The 27,200-nt window shown below is 47.0% G+C and overlaps 1 protein-coding gene across 18 annotated transcripts in view; it reads left to right on the top strand.

Annotated features, from left to right (window-relative positions):
• Positions 1-27,200, top strand: part of PRKCE (protein kinase C epsilon) — a 537,105-nt gene that overhangs the window by 484,373 nt on the left and 25,532 nt on the right. For all 18 annotated transcript variants that reach the window (XM_003308992.7, XM_016948463.4, XM_054677822.2 and 15 more), the window contains 3 exons: positions 8,020-8,158; positions 13,960-14,148; positions 22,352-22,498. In XM_003308992.7, coding sequence (XP_003309040.2) covers positions 8,020-8,158; positions 13,960-14,148; positions 22,352-22,498 — 475 coding nt within the window. The remainder of the gene's footprint in view (positions 1-8,019; positions 8,159-13,959; positions 14,149-22,351; positions 22,499-27,200) is intronic.

Raw genomic sequence — 27,200 nt, 5'->3', positions numbered from 1 at the left:
GTAAGTGGCAGAGTTGGGATATAGATTCAGAACTGCCTCACTTCTTGTCTGACATCGGGAAGAGAAAATCTGGGGACCCACCCAACATCTCAGATCACATGTAGGCACAAACAACTTCTTATACATAAATTACTATACACAGAATTAGATACATGCATAGCCAAACCTGGGAGGCAATTCTTAGAAGCCAAAATATGTGTTTCAAATTATGCTAGACACATTGCTAGAGACATGAGCAGTCAGTTTCTTTGCTGGGCACAGTGGCTCATGCCTGTAATCCTAGCACTTCAGGAGGCCAAGGCAAGTGGATCATTTGAGGTCAGGAGTTCGAGACCAGCCTGACCAACATGGTGAAACCCTGTCTCTACTAAAATTACAAAAAAAAAAAAAAAAATGATCTGGGCAGTAGTAGTGCATGCCTGTAATCCCAGCAACTCAGGAGGCTGAGGCAGGAGAATCACTTGATCCTGGGAGGCGGAGGGTGCACCGGGATAGTGCCACTGCACTCTAGTCTGGACAACAGAGTGAGACCCTGTCTCAAAAAAAAAAAAAAAAGTCAGTTTCTTGTCAAGTTAGAAGTAGAATTTGACCTACCACTGGTCTCATCCCATCTCCAGCATACCAGCATATATCTTGATACGACATCTTCTTTGCATACCAGTTCTCCCTCAGTCTTAGACCATTTCTTCCCCACCTTGCAGCAAAATCACATTAGGGATCTGTTTGTACTCACTGATGCTTTTCCATTTTCCTACCCTAATAAATTAGTTAGTATAGTTGGTCTTAGAAGTCAAACTTTTTGTTTTTCCCCTGACACTATAACTGCTAGGTCTTATTTCTTTCCTGCTCAAATAGGTTTTATAGAATATTTTAAAAGTACATTGTTTAGGGAATTTCCTTTCTTGTCATGTTGTGATTTTCTGGAAGAGATCTTCACTCCTACCCCAGGAGAGCCTTCGTTGTGCCATCCTGCCTTGAAGTGGGTCTGCCCTGGTAGTGTCTGTGATCCCTTGTGCTCCATGTTCTCCTCACCACAAAGATTTCTTTTCCCAGCCCAGAGGAATTTTAGTCCAAGCATCAAATAGAGATTTCCAACTCATACGTCTCTCATTTTATCTAATAGGTGGTCACAGGCAGTTATGTAGGGTCAGCCCACGCTGCCTCTTACCAGCCATGTGACCTCAGACAAGTTACCTTTTCTGAGCCTCAGTTTCCTCATACATTTAAAAATGTGGGTTGAGGATGCCAATTAGCAGGGTTGGTAGAGTCAGGATTCCCATCTCCTAGGAATAAAATGGCAGAGGATGTGCCAGGCGAATGCACCCTTTCTTTATAGCCAGGATGTGCTTTCCAAATCTCTGTCTGGCTTAGTGATCCGGGCCAGGCCGTGTTAGAGCCCTGAACACTGCTTAAGACTCAGATTAGAGCAGTGGTCGTCAACCAGAGGGCCTGCAAGGGACATTTAGCAATGTCTGGAGCCACAGTTGGTTGTCACAGCTGGAGAGGGGGCATACTAATAGCATCTAATGCATAGGATCTCATAGCATCTAATGCGTAGAGACCAGGGTGCTAGTAAACATCCTGTAGTACACAGCACAACCCCCCACAACACAGGATTATCCAGCCCCAAATGTCAATCTGGTCCCAGCATGCCAAGGTTAAGACACACTGGACTCAAGGGAAGCTGAAGAGCCTGGTTCTTATCACCTTCCTATAGCCCACATCCCAGTTGGCTGTTGGCACTGGAGGAGGAAGTGGGGTTCCATGGAAGTTCTCGTAAGTCTTCAGTCGAGTGGAGAGTAAAGTAGCCATCTATCCAGGTGTCAGGCAACAAGGGCTATCGCAAAGGCATTCAGGCTGAGGGGGAAATGCTAGGAGTGGCCCTCCTAAAATCAGGGACCACCAAAGATGCTATCACCATTATTACTTAGCATTGTTCTTGAGGTTCCAGTCAACACAATCAGACACAAGAAATGAATTAGAAGTATAAATACTAAAAAGGAAGAGGTAAATTAATCATTAATAGCAGACAATTTGAAAAATCCAGGAGAATCAACTGGAAAACTGTTATAAAAATAGAGGGTTCAGTATAATGGCAGGGCACAGAATGATAAACATAAATCAATACCTAGCCTATACATGTGTGAGCAGATAGAAGATATAACGGAAGAAAGCCCCCATTTACCAGAGGAATTTAAAATATAAAATAATAGCCTGGATTATTTTGAAGTGGATTCCATTGCAATTAACACATAAACCCAAAACAACTGTGCTCTAAATAAGATACATGTTTATTTCTTTTTCATATGAAAGTTATCTGAAGGCTGATGGTCCAGTTACCATTCCTAGGACTTAGTCCTTGTCTTTATGGTTGTAGGTGGCTGCTACTACTTTAGGCATTATATCCTCATTCATGCAATATACAGAATATATAGAGGAACATATATATATATGTGTGTATATATGTGTGTGTATATATATACATATATACATATACATATATGTGTATATATGTGTGTGTATATATATACATATATACATATACATATATGTGTGTATATATATACATATATACATATACATATATGTGTGTATATATATACATATATACATATACATATATGTGTGTATATATATACATATATACATATACATATATATATATAGAGAGAGAGAGAGAGAATATATAGGAGGAAAGAAAAAGAAGAGTAAGGCTCTTCCTTTTAAGGAGACTTCCACATATCTGATTGCCGAGAACCTAGTCACATAACTACACCCAGCTCCAAGGGCAGCTTTTAATTCTAGTTCATGGCTGCGTAGCTATGTGCCTGGCTTAAAAAATAGAAAGTAAATGTTCTCTTACAAAGGAAGAAAGTGAGAATAGATATTGGGACAACCAGCAATCTCCATAAAATGTCATAAGAAATTTACAAGATCTATATGAGAGAATTTTAAAATGCTCCTAAGGGACACAGATGACATGAAAATGGAAAGACACAAAGTATTATTGGACAAGAAGGGAAGACTCAACATCATAAAAATATCAACTCTCCCTAAGTTAATTTATAACTTTAAACATATTCACAATAAAGACATCATCAGGATTGTTTTTTAACTAGACAAATGATTCTAAAGTTCATATGGAAAAATAAACAGGAATGGCCAGGAAATTTTGAAAAATAATAATATGTAGACTGGTACTACCAAGTGTTAAAAGGCATTATAAACCTGCAATAATTAAAAGAGTGTGGTATAGAGTGACGTTATAGAATAAAAGGTACAGGAAAAATCCAAGTGCACATGAGGATTTAGTACTAGTATTTGGTAAAGGTGGTATTTCAGTCAGTGAGGAAAAGATGACCTATTCAACGTATGGGATTGGGACAACTTACTAAGTTTCTGAAAACAAGTGAAGTTGGATATGGATCACACATCTTTTATCAGAACAAGTCCCAAATATATCAAAGACTTACATTTACCAGATGAAAACATTAAAGTACTGGGAGAAACCCTGGGAGAATACTTTTATAACTTTGAAATGGGTAAAGGTTTTCAAATTAAGACATAAAATCCAAACCCATGATATAAAACATCAATTCAATTACATAAAAATAAGTAATATTGGCATGACAAAACCACCATAAGCAATGCCAAAAGTCAAACAAAAAACTGGGATAAGTATTTGCAATTCTTATCTTACTGTATGCCCTTTCATGCATGAAGTTTGTTTCCTAATATAGAATGAGCTCCTAAAAATTGATAAAAAACAAACACCACAAAAGAAAAATGGGCAACAATTCATGGAAAAAAATACAGATCTCTTTTGGATACATGAAAACATGCCCAAACTTACAGAGAAACTTAATAATATAATGAGATACTGTTTTCACCTATCAAATTACCAAATCTTGATAATATACCATGTTGGGAAGGATATCGGAAGCAGGCACTGTCATATATTGCTGATGGACGTATAAATTGTTCTACCACCAAGAAGGGCAGTTTGGCAACATCCATCAAAATTCACATTCTGGTAGTACCTGATTCAGAAATTTCTTTTCTCGGAAATGTGTATAGTTACCTTCACATATGTGCAAAATGTCCTATGCAGATGGTTATCCACAGCAGCACTGTTTGTAATAGCATATACTAGAAGCATCCTAAATGTCCCCCAATAAATACAGTGGATTATTATATAGCCACAATAAAGAATCAGAAGGCTCTTTAAGTGCCAAGACAGAAAGAGCTTCAATATATTTTAAGTGAAAAAGATAAAGTCTCAAAAAATGTGTACGGTAAGCTCCCATTTAGTTAAATGAGGGGAAATGAACATATAATCATATTTTCTTATTTATATTTAAAGTATGATCAAGAGAATACACAGGGCATGAATAAAAAGAAATCACCTGTAGAGAGAGAAAAGGGTGACTAGGGAATGGATGCAGGAGGGAGAATTTTTACTGCATGCCCTTTCATACTTTCTGGTTTTTTGAACACATGAAAGTATTACCTATTGAAGAAAAATTGAATGCAACTTTAAATAGATAAATGAGTATAGGCTAGTCACATTGGCTCACATATTGGGAAAGAAATTTTGCTGGATTTTCCCCCCTCTATTAAAAAAAGACCCCCCTCCTTAAAATATGTCCCATTCCTCAAAAGTACCCTGGCCTTGTATTTGAGGACCAAGTACACAGGGACTAATATCTGGGCAGTTGTCCCTCTTTGCAAAGCCGTCAGTCTCCAGCAAGTTTGATGAGCACTTGCTACACGCCTGGCCATGTCCTGAACACTGAACACCATGGGAACTCTCAGGAGAATAGACAGCCTGCCCGGTTCTGCCCTGCCAGCAGGACCCCAAAGTAGGCAAGGCTGGGAAACCATTATTCCCAGTCCTCCTCCCCAGGAAGGTCTACAGGCCCCTAGCAAAGAGGCAGCACTGAAAACATACAGGCAGGAGACTCCTGGGGCAGGAATAAGGAGTGGAAATTCAGAGGTCCTGGGGTAGCAGTGCTGGTAAGAAAACCATGAAGGAATCTCTTAGGGAAGGACTAGCTCTTTCTCTTCCTACCACCTTCCACCTCCACTGCATCCTGCCCCTACACCCACCCCTGATCCATCATGGCCCTGGGCTTCCCTGAGCTATCCCATCCACTGAAACCCTACTCGTGAACTGCTTGCCACTGAGAGCCCAGTGCCGGGCAAGTTTAGTCCCAGAGGTGTGAGCTCTTTTGTTTATAATGGAACCGAAGACCCCCAGAGAAATAGAAAGTCCTAACAATCGCCCTTCTGGCTCCCGGAAGTCTTTGGACCCACTCTTAACTTTTCCTGTCATTAAGGAAAGGAACTTAAGTCCCTAACTCTTCCTAGACTTGGTTTTATATGGACAGTTAGAGTTTTCAAGAAATACAGAGGGGGAATTGGAGGAAGTGACCAGGGGCGGGCTTCAGGCCTCAGTGGCAAGACAGCAGGAAGAAGCATTTTGGCCAGGGCCTCCCCCAGTCATAGCCAAGGGCAGCTGCTGCATGCTGCCTGCAGACCATGCTTGGCTGTGGCAGCCACCCTGGACCACCTTTCCCCTGGGGAGAAGAAAGGGTAGAAAGCAAAGGGAGGGTGAGCATCTGGGGCCAGTGCAGGGGCAGGCAAAGAAAAGCAGGAGCTGGGGAGCAGTGAGGACTTCCTCCTTCTTTGCCCCACCTGAGGCAACCCTGGGCAGAAGGAAAGGCGGAGCCTTGCAGCCTGAGTCAGAAAAGGGGCAAGGTTCAAGCTGGCTTGGATCTTCTGAATCCATTCAATTTATACAAAATTAGAAGAAGTCCTTCCTCAGACATAACAAAGGCTTTAAAAAGAGTGCTTAGGAGGTGGCATTTGGGGTATTTTATAAAGTTGGGCTTGGTGGCTGGCATTGGAGGAAGTCAACCAATGTGAAGGCAGGAGGGCAGAGGAGCGCAGCACACAGGGACAAGCACACTGGCTTGCAGAGCAGATCCACCAAGCCTTCACCACCTGTAATCACCTACCTTCTTCCAGCTTCCATTGATGTATTTCTGTAAGGGTAGTTGCCACGTGTGCTCCTCCTAACTCACAGAGCTATGCAATGGAACTGTTTAATGGAATTCACAGTGCTGAGCGTGGATCATGAACTGGGAGGTGCTTCCCACACATAAAGAAGCATCATTGTTGTTCCTTTTCCAATTAGTATCACCATTGTGCTGATCGTATGTGTCATGGGGGTTGGCAGCACTGGATACTACAAAATAGGGATAGAGGGGCATGTGACTTAGTGGGGCCCCAGCTGTCAGCTTCTCAAGGACTCAGACATTTGCAAGTGGGCAGATAGTTCACCCAGTTCCCTTGAACTTGGTTCCTTCATGAAGAAAGTGAGTGTGACAATGTTAAAGACCTTCTACTTTCACGCACATCTCATTAGTCCTTCAAAAATAAGCCTACAAGCAGGAGCGTGTCATTCTGATTCATCAGATAAGGTCACAGACCAGCAAGGTGACTTTACCAGGACAAGGCTACAACCAGTGCTACAAACTCAGGCCCTGGGTCCTGGCCCAGTGTTTGTCTCACTGCTCCATCACCCACAGCCAGAGCTGGGCCTTGACCACACACAGTGGCCAGGGTGGGGGTGGGAGAACCCTGGTCCCAGGGGTTCAGCTTGGTTGGGCTCACTGTTCTTTCTGTAGTTCATGAGCATTTGCTTAGAGCAGCATATTTTATATGCTCTTTTTTCTCAAGAAGTCCCAGCTGTAAGCGGAAACGGGGTCATGGGTACAATGCAGGCAGGTCCTAAAGTGCTTCCTGCCCCACCTTTGCACTCAGGCCTGGATCCCTGGCGATGGCCGGAGTTCACGTCTTGACGCCAGCAGACCCCTCCTGCTTTCTGTGTGCAGACAAATGGGCCTTCTTTGCAAGACCCTTCACCCTCCATCCCAGCATGGCTGTTGCGGGGAGCCCAGGGTGGATACCACCACCCAGTCTGGGTTCTTCTACTGCGTCAGGGCTGTGGGTTCCAGGCATGGTGTCAAGGAATTCTTACCCAGAACCCCAAAGTGTAAAACAGACCCCAAGGGAGCTGCACTGTTTGAGACTGGCATGCCCCTATGGCTCTTGCTTGCTGCACAGAACCACGTGGGCTCTGTGGGTCCAGGTGATTATAAGCAATGTGCCTTCCTTGCTGCCTCCAGACCTTTCCCCCACCCAGCCTGCTTGCCCCTAGGAAAGTGATCTTACAAATGCATTGTGCTCATGCAGGCAGGATGCTTATTGCTGTTAGCATGCATTTCAAATTATTTTTCCTAGCATTCCAGGCTCTTTGAGCAAAACATTCCTGTCTTGCTTCACCATTCACTAGGGCCCAATTCTCTGGCCTCCTCACTACCTTTTGCATCAGCTATATTGGCCTTCTCCTCTCTCCCATCTTCTCTCTTCACAGTGTATCGAACCCTTATCTTCTAGCCAAGTTTCTCTTGAGGGGCGCTATTTCCTGGAAGCCCTCACTGCCTGCACTAGCTGTTTGTGGTCTCCCGCTCTGACGCACATTAGCTCTCATAGTGTTCTATAAAGTAGTGCCTGACTCTTAGGTGGTTTTATCTGTTTCGTTGATGTCCCTATGTGTCACGCTGGGACCCCCAGCTGATCCCCATGGTTAGTTCATGAGGGACAGGGGTAGATGCTTCTTTCTTTCATAGCAGGATCTGATTAATATGAATGTGGGTGCATAGCCGGGCTTCTATATATACCTACTGACTTAGCTCTATTAAACCACAGCAGTCTTGATATATTCCTGGGGTTACAGAAGTTCCTCCCTCTTGCTGAAGAAAGTGGAGGTGCCATTAGTGGCTGACTAACATGAGAGAGAGCCCCTGGACTGAGATGGGTTTCAAGAAACACAAGCTTCTTTCAGGACTTTTTTTCTGGAGATTTCCCTAAGATAGGCACATACCTCCAACTCAAGAAGACTATATTGGGGTGAGCGACGTATTGACATTATGGTCCTGGCCTATCTTGCAGGGATTTGAAACTGGACAACATCCTTCTGGATGCAGAAGGTCACTGCAAGCTGGCTGACTTCGGGATGTGCAAGGAAGGGATTCTGAATGGTGTGACGACCACCACGTTCTGTGGGACTCCTGACTACATAGCTCCTGAGGTAAGACCTGTGTGCAAAGGTTCACCTCCTCCTGGTGCCAGGACCGAGGCAGGGGTCCAAACCCATGCACTGGGGTCATCTAGTGGTGCTGGGGGAAGGCTCTGGAAATCCAGGATGGATTCTAGGAAGGAGGGAGAAAAGGAAAGGAAAAAAGTTTGCTGATTGATGTCTGTCAAGAAGTCCTAGTGTTGGGGAGATGATGAGTGAAATGAGAGTAACAGGCTATTTCCCAAACCCGGGCAAGTTCTCACTGAACATCTCTTTCCCATCCTAGTCCAGAACCACCAATAAATCTAGGACCAGGAAAAACGTGTTGACTTTTATTATTGTTTTCATGTCTTTAAAATCAGAACAGGGTGGGCACAGTGACTCACATCTGTAATCCCAGCACTTTGGAAGGCCAAGGCAGGCAGATCGCTTGAGCCCAGGAGTTCAAGACCAGCCTGGGCAACATGGTGAAACCCTGTCTATATAAAAAATACAAAAATTAGCTAGGCATAGTGGTGCAAACCTGTAGTCCCAGCTACTTGGGAGGCTGAGGTGAAAGGATCAATTGAGCCCAGAAGGTTGAGGCTATAGTGAGCCATAATTGCACCATTGCACTCCAGCCTGGGTGACAGAGCAAGACCCTGTCTCAATTAAAAAAAAAAAAGTAAAAAATAAAATCAGAATAAAGGAGCATCATTGATCATGGGAGCACTTCACTTTATCAGCTACAATTTGCTGACAGTAAAACTAGGAACTGTTTGCTATTTCCCGCATAGTGGCAGTTCTACGCTGTGAGTACACAGGATGGAGCAGGAAGAGGAGAGTGACTGTGCCTCATTATATACAGATATCAGAGATGTTCACTGTGAAACACTCTAATAGGTTGCCTTTCCTGAAAGTTGTTTGGGATGTTTTGCTCGGCATGAAGTGTTTGTTTGCCTTATTCCTGCCCAAACTGAGAGATAACTAGTGTGATGTGATTCAGATTTAAGACATGGCCTGTCATAGACAATCAAAATGATCTTCATGGTTCTGAGACAGGTAAGATAGGAAAGAAGTACCAATCCCCACTAAACATCGCCCATGGCGGATAGGTATTAGCACATTCAGAGCTCATTTCTTTCAGTGGGCATTGTTTGAGCACGTGCTAGGCACAAAGCAATGTGGAGATAAAGAACTGACTGAGACACTTGTCCCTATTCTAAAGAAGCTTTTGGTCTAAAGGGAGTGATAGATAAGTAAACAACTAATTAAGCAGAATAAATAGGCACATAAAAGAAGATGGTATCCTCAGGGATCAGGAAAGGCTTCTTGGAGCACCTGGTGGATGAATTGAGTTGTAAAGAATGAGGATTTCCTTTGACGGAAGGGATGGGGAGGGTATTCCTGAAAACAACAGGATTGGAACGGGGGCAGGACAGGAAAGGAGGTTCAGTGTCCCTGGGCCCTAGATCCTTTGAGGGCAGGGTCTGTGTTTCTAATCTGGGTACTGCCAGGATCCGGCACACAAATCAGGATCTTAGGAAGGTTTGTTAAAAAATGACAACTTATGACATTCCAACATGAGCAAAGGCCAAGGGACAAAAACATCTTGGTCTTTTCCAGGACAGTTAAAAAGTGTAGCTAGATCATAGGGTTTCCTGGTGCTCATAGTAATGAATGAGATTGGGATAAAGACCCAAGGAATGTGGCTTTGATCCTGTAGGATCTGTGGACCCACTCAGGGTTTCAGTGGAGGAGAGTCCTAGTCAGATCCATCCCAGGAAGAAGGAAGGCCACAGCTGTGCAGATCAGAAGGCAGGGAGTGAGGGACTGATGGTCAGGAGGCTTCACAGACCACACAAGACAGGGGAGGCCTGAGGAACATCTCGAAGTGAAGGTGATGAGTAATAGGTAGTTTCCCTTTAGAATCTTTATCTTCTAAGAGATCTAAAGAGTAGGGATTTCAGTCTTTCTGCAAATGTATTTCCTTAGCAAGAACACTAGGAATTCAGCCTTCAAGGAGCAATAAATGAAAGCGAGAGCTTTCAACAGGGAACTGCTTTTCTCGTGTTCTTCGTTCATTCTTCATTGTCAGAATACTTACTTCCAGTTCCACTGTAAGTTGATGCCATCGTTCATTCTTCATTGTCAGAATACTCAGTTCCAGTTCCTCTGTAAGTTGATGCCAGAGTCTAACAGTTGACAGCCCATGTTATAGTTAAGGACCCAACCCAAGACAGAACATTCACTTTATAATGAACAAAATAGCCACTCAGCTTTCAGGAAAAGCAGTCCATTGGTGAGACTCACAATGAACAACTCTGATCTCTGTTCACAATGAAGCACAGACACTCTTCCTTCCTGCTCTGGCCTTTGTGCCCACTGTGCAGAAACATCTCTGCACTGGCAATGACAATCCCTGGTCTTGCTGTAGGCAAATTACAGCTGATAAAGGTATTTCTGCCTTCATCGAGGGCTACTGGGAAGATTAAATGAGATTATGCCTCTAAAGCATTAGCCCAGTGCCCAGCCCACAGGGAGTGCTGGCTAAATGGTGGCTTCATGGTTATCATCATTGTTGGGTTGTGTGATGGGATAGGAAACGCAATCCTGAGAATTGAGTCTTGAGTCCAGATTTGACCACAAATGTACACATGAGCATTTGATGACTTGATGAAGTCACAAAATGTTTTTGAGTCTCAGGTTTCTCATCTTTCAGATGGGAGCCATAACTCCTGCCCTACCTACCTCATCAAGCTGCTTTGAGAATCTAATGAGATTAGAGCATGGAAATGCTTGAGAAAGCAGAAGCCTCTATTCAAATGGGAGAGGTGGTAAGGTGCTGAGCTAACCTCAAAACCAGAGACAGCTTTGGAGGCATGAGGTCTGCCCCAAGGCTTATCTTCCTGCCACATGATATGCCCCATGGCACCCCCTCTGCTTTCCCACTCCCAGCCCCTGCTTCCCAGGAAGTGGCCACCAGCCTTTGGTAATAGCATCGTCAGGGCCAATGCCTTCTCCCTTCTCCCTTCTCCCGAGCTCTGACGCACTTGAGGGGTTGGCTCCAGGTGACTTCCCGTGACATGGAAGCCTTGCCCTTCTGCCCAGATCCACTGCCGACAGTTAATTAGGAAGCAGATAATTAGAGCCAAGCCTAAAAGGAATCTTACAAAAGATGCCACCCAAAATGAGAAGGCTGTGGAAGGGGCCTGGAGCGGGGTGGCAGGGCGGCTCTGTGGTTTCCACAGCACCATCCAGTCTCAGCACACACAAGCCACCTTCTCCCCACCCCCTGAAGGCACAGAACCCAGCTGCCTCCTTCCGAGAAGCTGGAGGGCGGCCACTGTAGCACCCAGTGTGCCCTGAGGCTAGAAGAGAAGGGAGCATGCCCAGTAGATACACACAGTGGCCATGCATGCTAGCCAGTCACAAGATGTTGACTGTCTCCTGGATGATAGAACAGGCTGGCCACGGCAGTGGGCTCAGTAGCATGTTACAGCTCCTACCCTCTGGTACCTTATAGTTGGACTGGTGAGACCGTTGGCCATGAAAAAATAACTAACGATGCAGTGGTATGTGGAAAGTGAGAAAGTGCCTGCAACTCATAGGAACAGGCAGGGGTCTTAAGTTGGGCGCTGTGTCTTCTGAGGTTGAGGGAGGAGTTGGCATTGGCTTTGGAGCATAGCAGAATCACTGGCTCTTCAGGACAGTGGAGCCCATAGCTTTGACCTTACAGCTCAAGGAACACTAACCACTGGGCTTAGACCAAAGATATTAGCTAAACAGATTACCAGCCCCAAGTAATGTAGAGTTGGCTGCATTTTCTCAAATTCCTTTTCATTCCAAATTCAGAAGATTCTAAACTGTGAGTGTTTTAACTGTTTCTAAATGCTTCTTCTATCCAAATCTTTCTAATTCATCCTAAGCAATTTGTAACCTCTAGAAGGGTATTTTGAGTAGACCACAGAAAGTCCAGATACTTGAATTCAGCCTCCTCTTCCCTGGCCACCATGAAATCTGAGAACTAAATTGGAGCCTTGTCCCCAGCCTGAGATATTATCTGCCCAAGGTGTCCCATGGGCTGGAATGACTAGGCATGAACTTTGCCTTTTTTTTTCAGGGTCCTCAAAGTGTTCCCCCTTGCAGGATATGCACTCCAACCTTGTTTCTCCTTCCCTTTTTAAAATTCTTTATAGAATTATGGACCTGGATAGGTCATCTCATCCACCCTCCTGTTTCTGGGCAGAGCCATGCCTAATCCCACTCTAATAAGAAGAGAAAATAATTGTGGAATGGGAATGTCACCTCATGATCTCTTCCTTGTAGAGTGGACAGCTCAGCATTTATTTTTCCTCTGGGCCAAACACATCATTGACCTGCTACATATTTATTTTATTTATATATGTTATATTTTAAAGGCATACTGTAAAATACAAAGCTCTATACAGCTGAAAGGTGATATTAAATTCTAGTCTTTTCTATTGGATGTCATCTCCATATATATATATATGTATGTATATATATATTTTTATATATGTATTTATATATATGTCATTGACATGCTACATATTTATATGTGCATGTGTGTGTATCATGTATTTATGACATATGTGTATGGAGCACAGATCAAATAGAATAGCCAATCAGAAAAGATCCTTTTTTTTTTTTTTTTTGAGATAGGGTCTCACTCTGTTACCCAGGTTGAAGTGCAGTCACATGATTATGACTCACTACAGCCTCAACCTCCCAGGCTCAAGTGATTTTTCCACCTCAGCCTTCTGAGAAGGTGAGACTACAGACACGTACCACCATGCCCAGCTAATTTTTTTAAGAGACAGGGTCTTACCATGTTGCCCAGGCTGGTCTCGAAGTCCTGGACTCAAGTGATCCTCCCACCTCAGCCTCCCAAAGTGCTAGGATTACAGGTGTGAGCCACTGCACCCAGCCAGAAAAGATGTCTTGTATTCAGTAGCATCATGTCATACATGCATTTAATCTAAGTGATTGACTCTACATATTTGGCTAGAGGAAAAAGAGAGACAGCATAGATAAGTGACCATTGTCAAAGACAAAATGCACCAGACAATCAAGGAGATGGTTCGATTCTGGCTATTGCAATAGGGGGTTCATTAGTGAAGGTGGCCCCAAAGGAAGGGGGCCTAGGGTTTTGTAGAGGCAGGCAAAGTGGGGGATTCTTCAGTGGATCTTATGGGAATCATGATGAACAATAGAGAGGGGTTTTTTCTTAGAATATGCAAGAGTATAGTGGTCCTTTATAGGTAGACCATTACAGGGTGGGGGAGACTTATTCATTGCAGTTTCCTCTCCAGGAGCACAGGGCTCAGGTAAATTGAGTGTTGCACCATTTAAAGAAGACCTCTGCTCACCTTTCCACTCAGGCAGTGAGCTGTGCCCTGGACTGTGTGAGATGGGAGACCTGACCTCGCTGCACTCTGAGTCACTTACAGCTTGTTCTCTCAGTCTTCATCGTGCTCCCCTGACCCTGATTTTAGTGTCAAAATATGCAGTTTTTTAAAATGTGGCCCTCATGCCAGTCAGGAACTTTATCTGGTGCTCAAAGAAATAGGAATTTGTTCCCACTGGAAGACAGACTGTCGATGTTGACTTTGGAAAGATGATAGCCGGCCCCCAGCATAGTGCCTCCAAACTCAACTGTCACTGAATTTGCTGATTTAGAACTTCTAGGACTAGGACTCAACTGTAGGGAGGAGCAAGTTGGAATTGAAGTCCTTCCCATGGGCGTTCGTAGCACGGGTGTCACTGGGGTGGGAGCCTTTGATGGTGCCTGACATTGCTGGTTTCCTGAACAGATCCTGCAGGAGTTGGAGTATGGCCCCTCCGTGGACTGGTGGGCCCTGGGGGTGCTGATGTACGAGATGATGGCTGGACAGCCTCCCTTTGAGGCTGACAATGAAGACGACCTATTTGAGTCCATCCTCCATGACGACGTGCTGTACCCAGTCTGGCTCAGCAAGGAGGCTGTCAGCATCTTGAAAGCTGTGAGTCACTGCCCCTCACCCATGGCTGTGCTCTCCTGGGCTCCTCCCCCTACACACACACACACACACACACACACACACACACACACTCCCTTCTCCCTTTCTCTGTCCAGCTTTCTCCCTCCCACCTCTGCTCATCACCATGGAATGGGAAGGATTAAGGGCAGTTGCCACTGGGAGTTCAGGCACAGTGCAGAGGACTGCTGCCAAGAGAATGGGGCCTGAGATGACTTGCTCTTCTGGTGGGAAAAGGAGCGCATGTCTGTGCTTCCTGAGATGAGGCACTGTGTACATCTGTGTCCTCCAGCATTTCAGAGGGAACAGAAGCAACTCAACTGTGCTGACATCATGTCTGCCACTTCCATACCTTCCTTACCTGTGGCCTGTCTTCATCAGGGACCTGTGATGAGAACAGAGAGGAGGGGAGGGAGGGAGGGCACCGCCCACCTGTGTCCATGACAGCATCACTGTGGCTCAAGAGCCAATCAGAAAAGATCTGGTACACTGGAAATTCATGCAGTCCTGCTGGATTTAGATACATAATACAGAGACTGACCCTTCCCTAGGAATCATCCCTCACATGGGAAAACCCCTTATGCTTTCTCAGCACAGCCATCTCTACGATGTAACAATGCTTGTACTGTGTCAAGCAAGTGATGTTACCTGTCCCCTTTTGAAATCCGTGAAAGCTGAGGTACAGGGAAGTTAAGCAAGCAGTCTGCCCAGGGTCACCCTCTGAGCTAAGACAGGATGAGGGTGACAGCCCAGGGACCATGACTTCTAGACTTGGCTTCTTCCACTCATCTGAATGCCCCAAAATTCAGTTGTTTGCACATCATAGTCACAAAATTTGCCATCTTCAAGTGTCTTCTGCACTATTACTTGCTTTTCTTGTTCTTTTAATCAACTTCCAATATTTACCTGATTATATGTATTTTACAAAGAAATTTTTTTTTTTTTTTAGACAGAGTCTCACTGCAATGGCCAGGCTGGAGTGCAATGGTGCTATCTTGGCTCACTGCAACCTCCTCCTCCCGGGTTCAAGTGATTCTCCTGCCTCAGCCTCCTGAGTAGCTGGGATTACAGGCACCCGCCATCATGCCTGGCTAATTTTTGTATTTTTAGTAGTGACAAGATTTCACCATGTTGGCCAGGCTGGCCTTGAACTCCTGACCTCAGGTGATCCGCCCACCTCAGCCTCCCAAAGTGCTGGGATTACAGACATGAGCCACTGTGCCCAGCCTGTATTTTACAAAGAAATTTTATACCATTATCATAGGTAGAAAATCAGTATCACTTGCCATAATGAATTAATGTAATTTTTTTTCAAGATGGAGTGTTGCTTTGTTACCCAGGCTGGAGTGCAGTGGTGTGATCTCGGCTCACTGCAACCTCTGCCTCTCGGGTTCAAGAGATTCTCCTGCCTCAGCCTCCCGAGTAGCTAGGATTACAGGCGCCCACCACCATGCCCAGCTAATTTTTGTATTTTTAGTAGAGATGGGGTTTCGCCATGTTGGCCAGGCTGGTTCCGAACTCCTGACCTCATGATCCACCCACCTCGGCTTCCCAAAGTGCTGGGATTACAGGTGTGAGCCACTACGCCCTACCTAATGTAAATTATTGTATACAAATTTTTGAAAGATCTAAAACCATTTTGTAGGTATCTGAGGGTGCATGTACCATGTTTTAGAAAATTCCACATCAGAACATGTTACCCTTTTCTGTAGTTTTTTTTTTCCTCCTTCCTTTCCTCTTTCCCTCACCTCATTCCTTCTCTCCCCTCTGCCCTTACTCTCCTCCCTCTCTCTTTCATTCATTCATTCAATGAACTACTATCTGTTGAGCACTTCCAACATGCCAGGCATGGTGCTAGATGCTGAATAAGTATTGGTGAGACCTGGTCTCTGCCTTGTGAAGTTTCCAATCCTGTGGAATTATTTATTATTTTTAATAAATTAAAAATATACCAATAGGTAGCCGCAATTGGGATAAGAGAAGTGAAGGAGGCAAATAGAGTATGTTCATTCATGCATTCATTTATTAAACAAATATTTATTGAGCATCTAGTAATGACTATTTATTCATTTATTCTATAAATATTTATTGGCAGGCACTATGCCAGGCGCTGGTGATACAAAGAACACAGTCCCTGCTTACAGACTAGTGAATAAATGAACAGACAAATGACTGTATATTGTACTAAATGGTAACAAGTGCAAAAAGACACATGCAGAGGCTCAGGAAATGAGGAGTAACAGGCTGCATGGGGTGCTCTTGGGTCTGGAAACGCCTGTCCCATGAGGGGACACTAAGGCGAGGTTTCAGTCAGGTGGCTACTGGGGGAAAGGGCGTCTGTTCAGAAGGAACAGCAAGTGCACAGGCCTTGGACTAGAAAACATCTGCCAGGGTGGACAACCCAAAAGGAGCTCAGGGAGAGTGGGCACGAGGAGGGTGACGGGATGGCGGTGTCTGAGTATGCAGGGCTGCTTCTTCTTCGTCGTCCTCCTCTTCCTCTTCTTCCTCCTCTTCCTCTTCCTCTTCTTCTTCTTCTTTTTTTTTTTTTTTTTGAGACCAAGTCTCGCTCTGTCACCCAGGCTGGAGTGCAGCGGCACGATCTCTGCTCACTGCAACTTCCCCCTCACGGGTTCAAGCGATTTCTCCTGCCTCAGCCTCCCGAGTAGCTGGGACTACAGGCACACACCACCATGCCTGGCTAATTTTTGTATTTTTAGTAGAGGCAGGGTTTCACCGTGTTAGCCAGGATGGTCTCCATCTCCTGACCTCGTGATCCGCCCGCCTCAGCCTCCCAAAGTGCTGGGATTACAGGCGTGAGCCACCGCGCCCGGCCTGGGTATGCAGGGCTTCTTATGCCACGAGAGCTTCCATTTGATTCCCAGTGCAGGGCTAACCCTCAGAGGACCAGACAGGGGAGGGACCTGGCTGGTACACCTAGAAGGTAGCTCTGGCTGCTGGGGAGAGCATGGTCTGGAGGGTGCCTCTCCTGCCAGCCTCCAAAGTCCTCCGCCCTTGCCCCAAGCCAGTGAGGAGGCCTCAGGGGGTACTAGTCTTATTTAGGGATACTAGTTTATCCAACTTTCCAAATTCAATGTGTGTTCTGGGCTGGGCCTCTCACTCCAAGCATGGTTCTTGCTACTCGTGGAAATTACTTCTGTTGCACTTCTCTGCCTTGATGTCCTCACGGCCCTCCCCCCTCCCCCCCCCCCCCCCCCCCAGCCACCGCATTTCTCCTCGGCGCCCTGTGGCTCTTTGAAGCTTTCAGGACCCCTGCCTTGGAGCCTCCCAGCCACATTCACTGGCTCAGCCAAGCCCCTCCGTGTTAAAGTCCTCCTTGTCCTCGCCCTCTGGGACTGGGTCTCCTCTGGCATTGGGCGGCTGCTTCTCCATCTCCTTTGCTACCCCTTTCTCCTGCTGCCCTCTGAGTGCCAACGTTTTCATAGGTTGACTCAGTAGCATTTTCTCAGTGAGGCTTTTTTTTTTTTTTTTTACAAAAAACTAAACCTTGTCCCCTTCCCTATCCACCTTTATCCTGCTCAGTTGATACCTGATAGCAGTTTCCACTTTCTAACCCACTATATTTATTATGTATTATGTTTATTGTCTATTTCCTTCCACAAGACTGAGCTTCGTGAAGGCAGGAACGTTTTCCAGCTTATTTCTCAGACGCGTCCCAAGGGCTGAGAACAGTGCCAAGCACATTGTAGGAGCTATGTAACTGTTTGGTAGAAAACAGAAACAGCTCTTAGCTCTCTGTTCTTTGCATTTTATCACATATTTCAAAGTTAAATGCCTGCAAGAGCCCAGCAGGAGCTGTGGAAGGTGAACAGGACTGGGTGGGGCAGGGTAAACGGAGACCCCTCATGATCCCCCAGCAGCAACGAGGACTTCACCTCACCAGATCTGGCTTTCCAAGAGAAGCACGAAATCCAGATTTTTATGTAAAAATCTCGAAACATTAAATGATTATAACTAGTTCAATTAAATGATTACAACTAGTTCAACTGAGAGCCAAGGAAAACTTTGACCTGGGTGCCTCTTGGGTGAATCTTTGATGGACCCCTTCAAGGAGCTCTTCTCAGCTCCTTGCTGGTGTCACTCGCGGGCCCCTGTTCGGCTCCTTCATGAATGGATTCTGGTCACCGCCTCTCTTGTTCCTCAGGCCTGGGCCCCGGGTCCTCTGGGTACCCTGTGCTCTCCCCTGCACAGCAGTCTCCCACTTCCCACCCTGCACTCAGGGAGGGGTATCCCCAGCCAGACCCATCTTCCAGCCTCCAGGCCTGTTTACAGTTCCCTATTCACTTTCTCCCTTCAGCTGGCCAGGGGTCCCTCACATTCAGTACACTCCCAAACAGCTCTGGATGGTCCCCCTCAAATCTGCTCACTCTCAAATTCCTTGGTTCAGTAAATGGCACCCTGTCTTCCTTTCTAAACAGACCAGAAATGGGGTACAATCCCTCTCTCCCCATCACAGCTAGTCATCAAGTCCGTTCCCCCTGCTAACCTTTTCCATTTGAGTTACCTTTCTCCATCCTTCTCCCCACTATCCCCATTGGAGCCACCACCGCCTCTCCCTTGGTGAACTGCAGGACCTCCTAACGGGCGGCGGCCCTTCTTGTCTCCTTCTCATCTCTGTACGTCCATCAGAGTGATCTCTTAAGAATGCAAATCTAGCCATTTCACGCCTCATCCCCTACTTAAAACTCATCACATTGTGATTAGATAAAGACCTTCTCTTCCACATAGCCTCCAGGGTTCTGCATCAGGCCCCGCCTCCCCCTCAGCCGTTCCCCGTCATCTGCTGGGCTCTGGCCATATTGGACCACTCTCCCCTGTGCCCTTTTTGCCTAGGTACATTCCTCCTTCAGGTCTCAGCCTAGGTGTTGCCTCTCAGGGAATGCTTTGCCAAGTTCCTTGCCCATCACACTGTCAGAGCCTGCTGTGCTTCTCTCGGGGAGTTCATCACAGTCTCAGCTAATTGATTCTCTGGCAATTACGTGTTTCTTCTCAGCCTCCTTTACTCTTCTACATGCCCCGTGAGGGCAGGGACCGTGTCTCATCACTCACCACAGCACTTGGTACAGAATGGAGACTCATGTGTGTGCAAAGGAAGGAGAGAAGGGATTTTCACCGATGAGTACAGGGCACCTGCTAGGCAAGGCATTCAGCGAGACTGTCTGTATCCAAAAATGGCTCCCAACCTCTTCCATTCTGACCTTCCTACAGGAAAGCACTTTAGGAAGGGCACGTCACCCAGTGGGAAGGAGCCTTGCTTAGGGGGACTCGATTGTCCAACTTTTCAAATTCTGTTTTGTTCAGTTTATATATTTAGGCCTTAAATATTTCATTATTTGCTTGCTGGTTTGATCACATGCTATTTTTTTAAAAAACACAAAGCACAAAATCAGATACAGTGAAAGGTCTCTGTCTCATCTTTGCTTCTATCTGCCCACTTCCCACACACTCTCTACTTATGTTTTGAGGCTTTTATATATCCTTCTGGAATTTCTTTAGGTATATACAAGCAAATACAAATATAACTTCTTATTTCTTTTTCTGTGTTATACAATGGTAGGAATGCTGTACACGTATCTCATTTTCCTGTCAATGGTGTATCTTGCTTTTTCCACTCAATGAGATCTTGCAACAGGCATATCTTCATTGGTTCTGCCTCTACTTACACTTTGGAGCTGCAACTCTGAATCACTGCAGAGGACTCTCTTGGGTAATTAACTTGGGGTGGACATGGGAGCTTTTGCCTCCTGATTCCCGGAGCCCCATCTCTTCCCAAGTCAGCTGAGTAACTAAAGGAAAACCTCAGCCACACCCAAGTCCACCAGAACACCATGCCCAGCAGAGCTGGCCACCATCCCAGGCCCCAACACCAGCCCATCACACCTCCCTGTGAGTCCCCTGCCAGCATACCAGCTGAGCCCTTTTATTTTGGAGGCCTTAGAGCAGTGGCCTTTAACTAGGGGCAATTTTGTCCTGTTCCCTTAGACATTCAGTAATGTCTGGAGATACTTTTGGTGCTGCTGGCATGTAGTAGGTAGAGGCCATGGAGGCTGCTAAACTGCCTGCAATGCATAGGACAGCTCCCCCCACCCACCCTGCAAAGAAGTATCCAGTCAAAAATGTTAATAGCATGAAGGCTGAGAAACCTTAACCTACAGAGATCCAGAAGTTAGAAGTCGTGCCTAACCGGTTAACCAGTTCGTGAGGGTGAGACGTTCATGAGAAGAGCATCTTCCAACTGAGAAGAGCCTCTGGCTCAGGGGCAGCTTCCTAAGATGCCCAAACCTCTATGTGTATCCCTGACCCTGATACTTCCCCTCCCAGAAAAGGGAGGACGGGAGGAGCTGAGGAAGTGAGGAATCTACTACACCCTTGGCCTCAAAACACTTCATTTCCTCACACTGTCACTTGACTGCAGGGCCAGGCCAGGATTTCCATGACTCTAGCCACTGAGCTGTGTCTCCGAGGGCTACTGCCTATGTGAAGGTGATGCAGAACTTTAGAGAAGGCCATTTGTATCATAGAAGTATGCAGTGCACAACCTGTGCAACAATAAGTGGCTGTGCCACAGTCTCCCTCCCTCAGTACTATGCCCTGAGGCCCAGCCTTTAGCCCCTCACTCCATCATCACAATTTGCTGAGTGTACAGTGGGAACCAGGCACTGAGCCAGGTTTGGGGCAGATAAGACAGATTCCTAAATCATAGAGCTCACCAAGGGGAAGAGATGTTTAGACAAATTATAATTTAAATAAACCAGAAGCATGGGGTCTAAGATATCAACAGAGGAGGGAATGTGGGGAGGCTTCACAGAGGAGGTAGCATTTTGAGTAGTTCCTAGAGGAGGCCTAGGGACTGGAGAGGGACATTCAACCAGAGGGAAGAAAGAATGCAAAAGGACAGCAAGGTAGACAGGGTTCAGGCTGAGGAGCTCCTGTGTGCCAAACTAAGGAGTATGGACTTCATGGTGGGGGCCATCCAAGGTGTTAAAGTGGGGGTCACCTTGCTGACTTGTAGATGAGAAGGATGAGGTGCACTGGTACCATTCCTGACTCACACCTACTCTCCACCCCTTTCACTCTTTATCTGGGGCTGCCCCCTCCAATCGCATTGAACTCGAGGCCAGGTGCTTTGGTTCCAAGGGCATCAGGCAAGAAATAGTTAGAGGCTCTCTCCCTTGCTGATGAAGCCTGAAATTCTACCAAAGATGTATTCCTTTGGATTATAGTTTATTCTCTCAAGTTCCTCTGTTTAGATACATATTCAGCCTTCACACTATGAAATGTGACATTTTGTCACTAACACACATGCACATACAATACATACATGCCATTATTTCGGGTAGCTATCAGAAATATTTCCACCTACTGGCACTTTTTTTCCCCAAGGTTTTATTGGTATACGTGTGCTCAATTAAATTAATGTTTACCCTCAGGACCGACTCATTTAATAGGAATAACAAGTTCACCTGGGTGTGTAGGGATCACCAGACACCACCCAGAAAATATAAAACACATCAATGTGATTTTCACCTACAAGCATTGAAAAGGAATAAGCCTTTCTTTTTCTTGTTTTTTATCTTTTGACCTTCATGGGCATTTTGTGTCAAGATTGCAAATTCAAACATAAAAACAGTGGAGAGGGGCTGGGTCCAGGAATAGGAAAGGAGCTGGAGGAGGTATTAGTACATTTGATCATTTACCTGGTCCTTATTCCTTATCTCAAAAAGGACTGTTGACCTCTCCATGTAAATGAGTTTATCAGACCTCAGTCTCCCTGATGAGAAGACCTGAGAATCTGAGGGGGATCAGAGAGTCAGTAAGAGAGTGCATAATCCCAGCTTGGTTCCTTACTAGCTGGGTGACTTTGGCCAAATTAGCTGACCTCTGTGTGCTTCTAGTGCCTCGTTTATAATATAGAGACAATGATAGTACCTCGTAGGCCATTAGGATGAAATGAGTTGATACATGTACTATGTCTAGAATGGTGACTGGGACATAGTCAATTCTATGTAAGAGTTAAAGAAAACCCAACAGATGTGGCCCTTGAAAGTGCAAAGAACAGACTTGGGAGGCGATGCTGAAGATGCTGCCTTGGCTGACCTCCATCTGTCCCTTATAGCCTGCGCTGGCCAGGCCTTTGTCACTAATTCCGACTCTGTCCTCATCCTTGCAGTTCATGACGAAGAATCCCCACAAGCGCCTGGGCTGTGTGGCATCGCAGAACGGCGAGGACGCCATCAAGCAGCACCCATTCTTCAAAGAGATTGACTGGGTGCTCCTGGAGCAGAAGAAGATCAAGCCACCCTTCAAACCACGCATTGTAAGTTGGTCCCCGTGCACGTTCAGCACCATGGGTCGGGCCTAGGTACTTGCAGGACAGGCTGCGTGCACCCAGGAAGAGTGGTCAGGGGATGCGTATTACAGTAAAAATGACAAAGACCAGACGTGGCTGAGGCTCTCCCTAAGACAATGTCTTTAGGCCCCAAGTGTTTACTATTGAAAACATGTAACCTACTACAGCAGCACCCAAGATGATGATTTACGTGGGCCACAGAACACCTTTTGTCTTTACAGAGATTCAATTTATTTATTTTGATTGAAAATGACAAATGATACTAGTTTTCCATGTATGGTAGAGACATAAGGTTTCTTTATGAAGAACTGGGTTTGTTTTCTAAATGGGTCAGTTTAAAGGAAAATATTAACTAAATAATAGCCGTGGTCATTCCGTGGAACTAGCACAGAGCATGAAGCTGGGATTCACTGACTGGCAGCAGGAAGGATGGTGCTGGGGAGAGCTTCTGGGAGGCCCACTGCATAAAAGTGCATTTCTGTGAGATACCCTCTCCCTTCTCTGCCGCACTCTCCCTTCTGCCTTCCAGATTCTCAGGCCTGCTGTGATGCCAGTTGGAGGGGGCATGTAACACAGGGCAGTTGAAGCTCAGAGCTTTCAGTCTGGGCTCGACTCACAAAATAAAGACCATGTCCTGGCAGTGGCCTTCTGCTGGAATGGGGCGAGGGTCATGTTGCAGTCCTTAAAGTTACAGTGTGTGTTATCTTAATTCTGTTGTGTTGTAGCCCATTGAAGCAATCAATCATTCAGACTGAAAATTGAGGTAGCCGGCTGGCAGGCTTGCTGGGAGGTGAAGGGGGTGTGCAATGTAAGAGTTTATTACGCAGGAGCCCCAGTGCTGTGGGGCTGTGGAACTGGGGTCCCAGGCAGGGAGGACTTGCCATCAGGCAGTCAGCCCTCAGTCACCCAGCATACTGTCAGATGAGCTCCCGCTCCCCTTCTCCAAGTGCAGAAAAGACCTTCCTGTGCCTTGTGAACCATCAGAGAGGAATTCCATTCTATTCAAGGAGATTTTCTGGGGAGCCGTTATTGACAATGTTGTGATTCTCAGAAATCTTCCACGGTGGGAGTGGGAGTGGGGGTGGGGGATAGTGTCAGTGGACGGATGTGGTCCAGGCCTCAGCCAGACTCGAGCACGTGGGGTTGAACATCCCCGGATGCTTGGTCCCGTCACCACTCCTCATTCGCTTCCTCCTTTGGTTTTCATGTTTTCACTGGATAGCACAAGCTTGGGACAGCCCAGATTTAGGTTCACCTTCTTTCTTTGTAAATATCACTTCCTCTTCAACCCATCTCCACCACAGCTCCAGGCCCACCATTCCAAGCCAGGAGGGCTTAGACTCTAAGCTCCCTGGGCTAACTGTCCCCTGCTGCCACAGGGCTCCCTGCACATGCCAGCCTGCCCCATTGCTGGGGGCTGAGGGCCTCTGCCAGTCACCTTTAAGGAAAGGATTAACTGTGCCCCTGGCAAAATAGGGGAAGTAGGACCCCAGAGGCCTAAAAAAGGAGGAGGAGAAACTAAAGGCTCAGATGGTAGGGTGAATTTTAACTTCTATTTAATATAAGTTAATCAACCCAAAGAAAAATTAGAAGTAGTGCTAAGTGAAGAATCGAGGCCCAACTAACAAAAACACAGGATGAGACTGAAGCTGAGGGGATTATCAGTGCAGGGCTACAAGATGACTTAAACTCGAGTCTCCAGGTCTCAGCAAAACCACATTAAACCAGGCTTATGGAGCACCAGGCCCCAGCTGTACTGGCAGAGACGGAGGAGCAGCCCCTTCCTGCTTGGGGAAGAGTGGGGAGGACAAGTGAAGCCCAGGGGGAACCATCAGCAAGGGGTGTGAGGAGAGAGAGGGTCTGGGGTGTGGCAGAGGAAGCCAGGGGGTTTTTATTGAGAGGCCACGGGATGGGAAGGAAGTAGGGAAGAACCTTAATCATAAAAGGCACAAAGGAGGTTTTAGAGTGTGGATTCATGAAGAATCGTCTCTCCCTGAGGTATAGCAGATTCCAGAACACTGCAAAAGCCCTTCCCGTCACAGGAATCCCTCACTGGGACTCCCAACTTTTAGTTTGAGAGTTTGAGCCAATGAAAGTGCAGGCCTTCTGAGAGGCATCCCTCTTTGAGCAGCACATGGCAGGAAGGGTATGAAGAACAGGGGTGAGGTGAACAGGTGTGGGTCTGAGGGATGGGGAAAGACCTAGACAGAAAGGAAGAGAGGGAAGGACAAACCGGGAGGGAGGCAGGCACGTGACTTACTCCACTAACACGCAGGCATTGCCTTGCCTCAGACAGGCAGGGAGCCCCTTAAAGCTCTCCCTGGCCAGAAGTGAAGGTGTTCCTGTGGGCAGGGGTATGAGGAGGCCTGGGAGCCAGCAGGAGGAAATATATCCCTGGGTCAGGGGTCAGGCAGGAGTCCACCTCTGCCTGGATGTCTAGAGCAAAAGGGACCTGTGCTTTCTGTCCTTGGGCCTCTTGGGAGCTCCCCCTTGGGACTAAAGAGCCAGAAAAACCCTGTTTGCTTTATTTTGCCTGGAGGGTCAAGGAAGCTTTCAGGGTCCTTATCACCCCCTGAGAGGATGGCAAAGAGAAAGGATGGGGCTGTCCAGGAGCTCCCACCAATTTCAAAACTGCCTCAGTCAGACTTCTTAAAGACTGACTTCATCATTGCCTTGAAATGATCTCCTGTGCGTGTTCCCACTCTCCCTGCCTCCCCAGACCTTCAGAGTTAACCTCAATGCTCAGTGCTGTGGAGGGGGGCGGGGTCAGGGGAGAGGGTATTGATTAGGTAGGTTTGAATTCAGTTGGGAGGAGAGAATTAGAACATCTGGAAAAAGGAAGGCTAAAACGGAAAGCTGACGTTGTGTAAGAGGTGTTTCTGGCCACACTTTGAGCTGAGTAATGTTGATCCTTAGAGAGTTCTCAGCTGCAGGTCTTTAAAGACTTCTTCAAGTTATTTAAATGTCTGACATTTACAACCTTGGCACTAGAGATTTCTCTCAGGAGAAATACCAAAATTGGGGAAAAAAATAAACGAGAGTGGTCCACATCTAGTTAGCAGGTTGGAAAAGTGACCCAAATCTGTCCCTAAATCAAAAGCTCTTTTCTGAAAAATGTCAATGGCACCAGCCCGAGTCATCTGTGGGCTTGTGTAGAAAAAGCAGAAATAAATTTTAAATAGGATTAAAGCCCAAGGATTAAAGCCCATGGCAGCGATGCACATACTGCATTTGTCATCTCAGAAAGCCCCAAAAGACTAATGGGAAAACTCACTTGAGGTTTTCATACACCATCGCGCCCCTGTAGCCAACTCAGGGTTGACCCCGGGGATGTGGGTGCCTGCCTAGCTCAGGTACCAGCAGTGAGGACAACTCTGTGCTGCATAAGCAGAGTCAGCCTTACCACAGGCAAAACAGATGGCCACCCACAGAGGCCACTGGAGAGCCACGGGGAAGTGGAGGGGCACCCCACAGAGGGCACTGAGAGACACAGGGAAGCTGAGGTGCATCCCCATAGAGGCCACTGAGAGCCATGGGGAAGCTGAGGTGCACCCCACAGAGGCCACTGAGAGCCACGGGGAAGCAGAGCTTCATCCCCACAGAGGCCACTGAGAGACACGGGGAAGCTGAGGTGCATCCCCACAGAGGCCACTGAGAGACACAGGGAAGCTGAGGCACACCCCACAGAGGCCACTAAGAGACACAGGGAAGCTGAGGCACACCCCACAGAGGCCACTGAGAGACACGGGGAAGCTGAGGCACACCCCACAGAGGCCACTGACACGGGGAAGCTGAGGCACACCCCACAGAGGCCACTGAGAGACATGGGGAAGCTGAGGTGTACCCCACAGAGGCCACGGGAAAGGTGAGGTGCACACCACAGAGGCCACTGAGAGACATGGGGAAGCTGAGGCACACCCCACAGAGGCCACTGAGAGACACGGGGAAGCTGAGGTGCACCCCACAGAGGCCACGGGAAAGGTGAGGTGCACCCCACAGAGGCCACTGAGAGACACAGGGAAGCTGAGGTGCACCCCATAGAGGCCACTGAGAGACACGGGGAAGCTGAGGCGCACCCCACAGAGGCCACTGAGAGACACGGGGAAGCTGAGGCACACCCCACAGAGGCCACTGAGAGACATGGGGAAGCTGAGGTGTACCCCACAGAGGCCACGGGAAAGGTGAGGTGCACCCCACAGAGGCCACTGAGAGACATGGCGAAGCTGAGGCGCACCCCACAGAGGCCACTGAGAGTCATGGGGAAGCTGAGGTGCACCCCACAGAGGCCACAGGAAAGGTGAGGTGCACCCCACAGAGGCCACTGAGAGACACAGGGAAGCTGAGGTGCACCCCACAGAGGCCACTGATAGACACAGGGAAGCTGAGGTGCATCCCCATAGAGGCCACTGAGAGTCATGGGGAAGCTGAGGTGCACCCCACAGAGGCCACAGGAAAGGTGAGGTGCACCCCACAGAGGCCACTGAGAGACACAGGGAAGCTGAGGTGCACCCCACAGAGACCACTGAGAGACACAGGGAAGCTGAGGCGCACCCCACAGAGACCACTGAGAGACACAGGGAAGCTGAGGCGCACCCCACAGAGACCACTGAGAGACACGGGGAAGCTGAGGCGCACCCCACAGAGGCCACTGAGAGACACGGGGAAGCTG

This window comes from Pan troglodytes, chromosome 12 (genome assembly GCF_028858775.2).
Source record: "Pan troglodytes isolate AG18354 chromosome 12, NHGRI_mPanTro3-v2.0_pri, whole genome shotgun sequence".
Lineage (NCBI taxonomy): Eukaryota > Metazoa > Chordata > Mammalia > Primates > Hominidae > Pan > Pan troglodytes.
The sequence above is the reverse complement of the archived record's forward strand: the minus strand, read 5'-3'. Positions and strand labels throughout refer to the sequence as shown.